Here is a 7,101-nt window from a genome sequence, read left to right as displayed (position 1 = left end):
TAGATAAATACATACTTACATACATAGAAAACATCCATGACTCAGAAACAAATATCTGTGCTCATCACACAAATAAATGCCCTTACCGGGATTCGAACCCAGGACCGCGGCTTAGCAGACAGGGTCACTACCGACTGAGCCAGACCGGTCGTCGAATACCTGTACAGACTTTTGTTTGAAAATTGCGTCTGATAGGTACCTATCATACCGCAATAATTCTGGTTAATTCTAGACTCAGCTAGTCTAGGACTTGTAGGAGGAAGCAAGAACGCAGAGCTAGCAATCATATTGCTGCAAATGTAATGCAAGTGATCGATATGATTAGTGACTTCCTCATCGGCCATTGGCCTACGTCATTGGACAACCTAGACTAGGCATAGGCACTAAACTATAACTATTAAGTAAACCTAGTAAGCTTCCTCAGCCACATGTTGAAATGTGGGGTTTTTCATGGTGCGATTTGGTTACACACACATGCTCACAGGAAAATGTGGCATTCACGAGTAATAACTATTATTTACGTGAATGCAAACAAATATCCTTATTATTTCCTATACAATGAAAAATAGTAGGTAATTAATAATTAGGTGTATATTTTTGGATAGATGTGTAAAGTTGTAAACTGACATCTTAAAACTAATAGGCTGTAACTCCATTTTGTGTTTTGAATTTTTTCTGTCCTTGCTGTAGAATAAAGTGGATCAAACCCTACCTAATTAGGCTAATTATCATGATAGCGATCAATTAAGTATAACCTAAAATAATGACCATTTCCCCTTATTATCGAACGAACAGACGAACATGACGCATCTTTCTGGAGAACCTCGTTTCTGGTTTGTATTCCTGGTAATCAATGAACATGCTCAAGCTACCTAATCGGCTTATGTCTATTATCACACGTTACGAGGTACATAATAGCCAAGCAATAGGATTATGTTATGTATAACTTATCGCGCTCACCGGTTACGCTAACTTGACTGTTGAGACATCAGACCGAGCACATCGCTACAAGAAAACCAGTAAGAGTGAACTCAGAATACCTATGCTTACATAGTCGTTGTAGACACTTTAACACTAGGTCTGAGCATGCAAGCAATGTGAACAAGGTTGCAGTGCGGAGTTCTCATCGATTTCTAGACTGTCCCGTTTTAGTTCACGGCCGCAACCCTAAGTCTGCGTAGGCTTTTGCACGCGAATTACCTTCTAGAACATAAATTATGGAGTCTAGCAACTGGCGTTTTAAAAAGCATCTAGGCAGTTCTTTGGGTAGATTGATTTTCTGCACAATTCTGGTTTTTCAATTTGTTTAGTATCTATTTGAACTCTTTTTGGCAACTTTATTAATTTGTATCTTCTGCGTATATTGTGACAAACAAATAAACGGATATCTATCTGTGTATGGGATTTTTTTTTGTAATATCTAATGACGCTTGTTTGTGGAATGCATTGGCTAGATCGTCACTGTAGTTTACGTCATCGCTTGGTAGGTTTACGTACCCTTAACCCTATAGTAAAGTATATGTACTAGTAAACAAGTATGAACACAAGACATTGTCCAGGTCAATGATGTCGTTGTGCTTATTTTGTACAATACAACATACTTGAACGGTGAAGATTTCAGGCAATCATTTCTCACTGATGCATAGATCGTATCTACCGTAGCAAGTTTCCATAACTGTCGACAGCTCATTTTCAATTTCATACAGCACAGGTACCTACATAAAAACATTGCAGAGGTAGGTTTGATCAACTTATTAAGAGCAGCTGATGGAATGACAGATCCGATTCACTCGATTGAGTAAACCGTTTACGTAACTTGAATTGACTCATCTGTCTGATAGTATCTTATCGAATCCGATTAGCTGTGGTAGGTACTTGACCTCGAAATACTAATAATTTCTGTTTTCACTTGTCACGAATAAATGATTTCTATTCTATTCTATTCTAATAATAAGACATTTCCCATATTGACTTCTAAATTATCAGTGTGTATTATAACATTATTTCCTATTTTATAGGCAAAACCGTTAACAGGTTTGACTTCCTTATCGATTTAACAAGGATAACCTTTATCAGTATGCGTAGTATTTGTCTCCATGCCGTGTCTTCATAACATTATTATGTGGTGTCATTGTAACTTCAATGCTTTACTTATCTTCTCTATCTCCTTCCTAGGTAGACCTGCACGTGACCCTGGCCTCTATGCAGGTAAAGAAAATCCATGAAAAACGTTTCCTTTATTTCTTATACCTACCTAAAGCAAGTAACTGTTGTTCAGATCGTGTATATATGTATAGGTAGTTTGTTTAAAGGCCAAAGGGTGTCAAAGAGATAATTCGAAAAGTGAAGATGAAATTACTTATCTTAAAGAAAGAAAGAAAGAAAGAAAGAAGAAAGAAAGAAAAAATATTTATTTGGTATAAGAACAGTATAGGTACAACACAATACAAATAGAGTGAACCGGTATACCAAATAGGATGCCGCTCAGCGTAGACCATGTCTAAGAGACACGGCACTGATTTTCAGGGCACCCATAATTAAAACTAAACTTAAAACTACTTATGACAAGATCTTCAGTTATCATTATGTATTGGGACTTGGGACTGTTGGTATTAGGAGTTCGTATTCAGAATAGAATAGGTAATTATGTTATTATTAATTAGTTGTATCTGTTTGTTAAAAATAGGTGCCCCATCTGCAATCAACTGCCGATAGTCAATTTTCTGAATACTTACCTATCTATTCATAGTTATGTATTGAAGAAGGTACTTAATCCTACCTAGGATGGCATCGGATAGATTATAGACTGTGCGGCAGGATAAATCAAATTCATAGGTATACTTATCCTGACCCAATGGCGATCTGGCTAGTACCCATCCTCTTCTGGGCAGGTGGTGAAACATGTGCTCTTGGGCCATAAAATCGTGACTACCTAATCTCTCTATTAATAACAATGCTGTTAACATAGCTGGAATAATCTGTAAACAACTTTAAACTACCAGACATTAATAAACAATCAAATCTTTGTTTTATCAGATTTGTATTTTAAGGAATTAGACACTGGTTAACCTATTTGTTTGCTACCTACCTCTTTTAACCCTTAGCTGCATATCCCAAAAACGATAAAATAGAAATGACACAACTAGACATCAGATAGACGTCAATATGAGACTCATACTGAGTCAAAGTTTAAAATGGACGTGGATTTCAATGCTTCTCATGTCCTTTTGCAGGTTAAGTCCATGCATTTAATTAATCAATTTGAAAACGTCTTCCGAAAAAACTGTTTTGTTTGAAGTATAAAAAGACATATTTTAGAATATTATCCCATGATTACCTAGCTTAAGATATATTATGTTCTTTTAGGGACATTATCAGTTTTTTAATAATAATTTATAGTTTCTTTATAATTTTGAATGAAAGATTACATTTTGCAAAAAACGCTCGTCTTTAAGAATAAGGCCTCTTAAGGCACTGGTCCCACCGCGAGCTAGTAAGAGCTATGAGCTGTCGGCTATAAAAACAAACAAAAGATAAGCACTCCTGTGCAAATAAAGAAGACACGGCGATATTGATAGCTCACCGCTGGGCGAGTAACTATAAACATCGCCGTGTCTCTTTTTTTTTCACGGGAGTGATTATCTTTTGTTCGTTTTTATAGCCGATAGCTCATAGTTTACTATTTCGCGGTGGGACCAGTGCCTAAGGGCCAATAAAATTGCATCAACCGCATTTGACAGACACATCATCGTCACGCAGCAGACGTATATGGAACTTCCCATACAATAAAATTTAACGAACGCTTTAACGGTGACAGATGGTTTGATGCAATCGGCCCTTAGTCTTTCGACCCGTACAAGTCTTAGGTCCTATTTTGTAGTCATAATTAGTTCGTAAATTTTTGAAGTGAATGTCCTTTTATATTGTTTATTTAGATCACTGTCATACACGTGGAGAGTAAATGGATCATTAATCCATAGTTACCTAGATAAGATTGCGACCTAATCAGAATCACGCCGGGCCGAGCACGACAATGCTGTTGCGTTGGTTGGTTGGTACCTTTATGATCGGTTTTATTACCAACATCGATACATTCGTTGGTAACATAATCGAATAAATTTTCCATTGGTACCTTGTCCTTATCAGTTATGTGTTACTGTTTACTCAATAGGTAGTCCTTAGTAAAGTTAAACTAAGTATTAAGACCACCATTCACAAGTAGCAAGTAGATAATAAGTAGATGCTAGTTTTCTTTAGATATTTTGTAATAATTTTAAGTATAATAAAAGTTCATGGTCTAACTAAGAATGATAATAAGACATAATAGATGTGTCAAAACAGAAATCTTCTATTGAAAACTGTTTATAAATAAAATAGTTTTTTTCAATAAATGCCTGCTATTAACAAAGCTACCTAACTTTACTATTCTAAGCTACCTAACTATATCATAGGTTTTGTTTAGTAGGAAATGCTGAAAAAAACTAAAGAATAATGAAAATTTATATTTATTAAATAATAACCTTGTTAACTTACTGAGATTCCCAAACACGTCCAGCCCTTTATCCTATATTTACAGTTCGGGCCGCTTAATACTATATTTACATCACGTTCGGGGCAGGCTTCGGATCACAGGAGAATGCTTGTTGGGTCTAGACAGGTGCTCCTACTTCCTCCTGGTATGACCTCGTTAGATGGTGCGCAGCGGCTGTGAGCTGGCGCAGGGAGCGGCGCAGGCCGCGGAGGTGGCGCCTGCAGGCGGCGGCGGCGCGGGCGGCAGACTCCCTCTCATCCTCTCCTTCGATACCAGAGTCACCGGCAGCACTTGAAGCGTCACTCTCTGTGTCACTCACATCAGACACTCTCCTCAATGGCTGCTCGGGCTCCTCGCTATCCCCCGCAGACCACAACAACTCAGTCTTCAGGTCATTCAGCATAGCGAACATGCTGAATGGGTCATCGTCCCCCTCTTGTGGCAGGTTCATGAGACGGCTGGGAATCAGCACTGTGTCATCCATGGTGTTCACCATTTTGACAAACTTCTCCATATCATTGAGGATACTCTGTTTGGAGAACTCAGTCCCATCATGACGGGCAATCCTTCGCAGGCTGTTCCTGTAACAATAGGAGAAAAGTATTAGTTAACTGATGATTTGAGACAATACAGTAATTAAGTTACCTATGGGTGAATCAACTTTTCTTTGCCAGCAAAATTTCGCATACTTCGACTACATGTGGTCAGAAAATTTAATTGGGATTTAGTCTAATTAATGTATACTTATTATATTAAAGACAAATATACTAGCTACGCAATACAACATGTCATTATAGGATTTCCTATTTTATAACTTTGTTTCGAGCAGTGACCCAGTGGACATAGCTGTCCCTCACTTTTGTATGAAAAAAGTGTCTCTTCCACTGGGTCACATGTTTTAATTAAAAATGAATCGTTTTTAAATTTTTCCCTAATTGGTATACATGAAATAAGGATCTTTATTCACGATGGTAAGGTTAAAAATCACAAAAGTAGACCTAATAATAAGTAAGGGTAATTCTTGCAAAAAGCAAGAAAAAGTTGATTCACCCCTATATCAAATATACTTTTTAAAAGACAAAATCTAATATTTTGTATATTTTACAAATAGATACAGTACATCTATAAGTATAGTCATGATATCTTATTCCTTCTACCTTCATTCTATTTTAGAAAATCATTAATAGATATTAATAATTTAAAGACTTTAATAGATGCCTACTATATGTTACAGAGACATAGTAACTAACTACAGATATAACGGGAGAAAGTGCTTATTTATGAATGTTTGATTGTTGTTACATTTAATACCACATGAGCACGATGTGATTTATAGGTGTGGTACCTCGTGTAACCTACACCCTAAAATAACTTCATACTTTGATGATGATAAGGGAAAATGTAAATTACCTTATCTTGTTACTAGCCAAGCTTCACTATTCAAGTTGGGTCAATAATCTAAATTGAAGTTGATTTAGCTGTCAATTGAATTTAATTAGACAGAAACCGTCCATTGAGTGCCGGTGTGAGAGAGAGTTCGCGTTGTGTTGTAACTATGCGATGCGAGCCGTGTAGCATATTATTAGTTTACAAAGTATAATGATGCTTAGTCATAGTAATAGTAAAAGTCAATTCATTTTCGAAAGGTAGGTAGTGCACTATTTAGATTCGCTTTGGCCATGGTGATTACATCAGTGATAATCATTCTTACTACTGATATTTTTTTGTCCGAGTCACGGCTTGGCTGGAAGGACGCGCATGCCCAAAGGCGTTTAGGAATTCCCGGATAACCTCATTCACGGTCATAATTATTTATTTTGACCGTTGAAAAATTAGGTAACATAACGTAACTCATCGATTAGATCAATAATTAACTCATAATTTAAAATCACGGTCATCTCGTGTTTTAGAAATAGCAATGCCATGAGTAATGGTGTCATGATGTTGCGTTGGGTTTATAATGATTTGAAACCATGGTCATATTGTGTTAGTTCCCTAAATAGGCGACATCGATGCTCCAAATAACACGGGAATGCAACACTCGCACACTGACACTATTTGGGATAGGGAAACGGGTGCCACCCGAACAATCGGCCATTTAAACACCACGTACCTGCTGTTTTCCAATTTGGTAGAAAGATCGGTGTTGAAAGACATTTTGTTGTGTTATTTAACCGTTTTAAATATCACTGAGCACACACGCTTCAAATAACGCTGACACCACAAAATTGACGTTTTAATTCACGACACGAAACACTCGAAAGTAAAGCGGCCGTACGCTTCCACGACAGTAGACGATTTGCTAAAGAGGAGGGGAGCGCTCGGAATTTATACGAGACGCGTCGTACGATGCGGGGAATCAAACTTTGTATTTATCGCTCGCTACAGAGGAATACTTTATTGTTGATAGATATTTAATGAGTCGTAGAGTGCGTATCGAAAATAAGATTAGTTTCATTCATGACGTTGCCAAAATATTTAGACTTTTATATAAAAAAGCCGTATCGTGCAATAATTTGAACTATAGCCAAACGAAACGTCACAACCCACCCGAGTCACACCACATTTGC

At 37.1% G+C, this 7,101-nt stretch overlaps 1 protein-coding gene across 1 annotated transcript; it reads right to left on the bottom strand.

Annotated features, from left to right (window-relative positions):
• Positions 1 to 4,489: 4,489 nt before the first annotated feature.
• On the bottom strand, positions 4,490 to 6,839 carry LOC125225466 (mid1-interacting protein 1A). The gene is made up of 2 exons (XM_048129206.1): positions 6,645 to 6,839; positions 4,490 to 5,112 (listed from the first exon to the last, which is right to left on the bottom strand). Exons 1-2 carry the CDS (start codon positions 6,686 to 6,688, stop codon positions 4,650 to 4,652), a joined length of 507 nt encoding a protein of 168 aa, XP_047985163.1. The 5' UTR covers positions 6,689 to 6,839; the 3' UTR covers positions 4,490 to 4,649.
• Positions 6,840 to 7,101: the final 262 nt, after the last annotated feature.

The sequence above is a fragment of the Leguminivora glycinivorella genome, chromosome 4 (assembly GCF_023078275.1).
Source record: "Leguminivora glycinivorella isolate SPB_JAAS2020 chromosome 4, LegGlyc_1.1, whole genome shotgun sequence".
Taxonomy (NCBI): domain Eukaryota; kingdom Metazoa; phylum Arthropoda; class Insecta; order Lepidoptera; family Tortricidae; genus Leguminivora; species Leguminivora glycinivorella.
This window is presented reverse-complemented; position numbering and strand designations above follow the sequence as displayed.

Coding starts and splice junctions, on each gene's coding strand:
- LOC125225466 (XM_048129206.1), bottom strand. CDS start 6,688: ATGTCTTTCAACACCGATCTTTCTACCAAATTGGAAAACAGCAG. Junction 5,113..6,644: donor ACCAAATTGGAAAACAGCAG/GTACGTGGTGTT, acceptor CTATTGTTACAG/GAACAGCCTGCGAAGGATTG.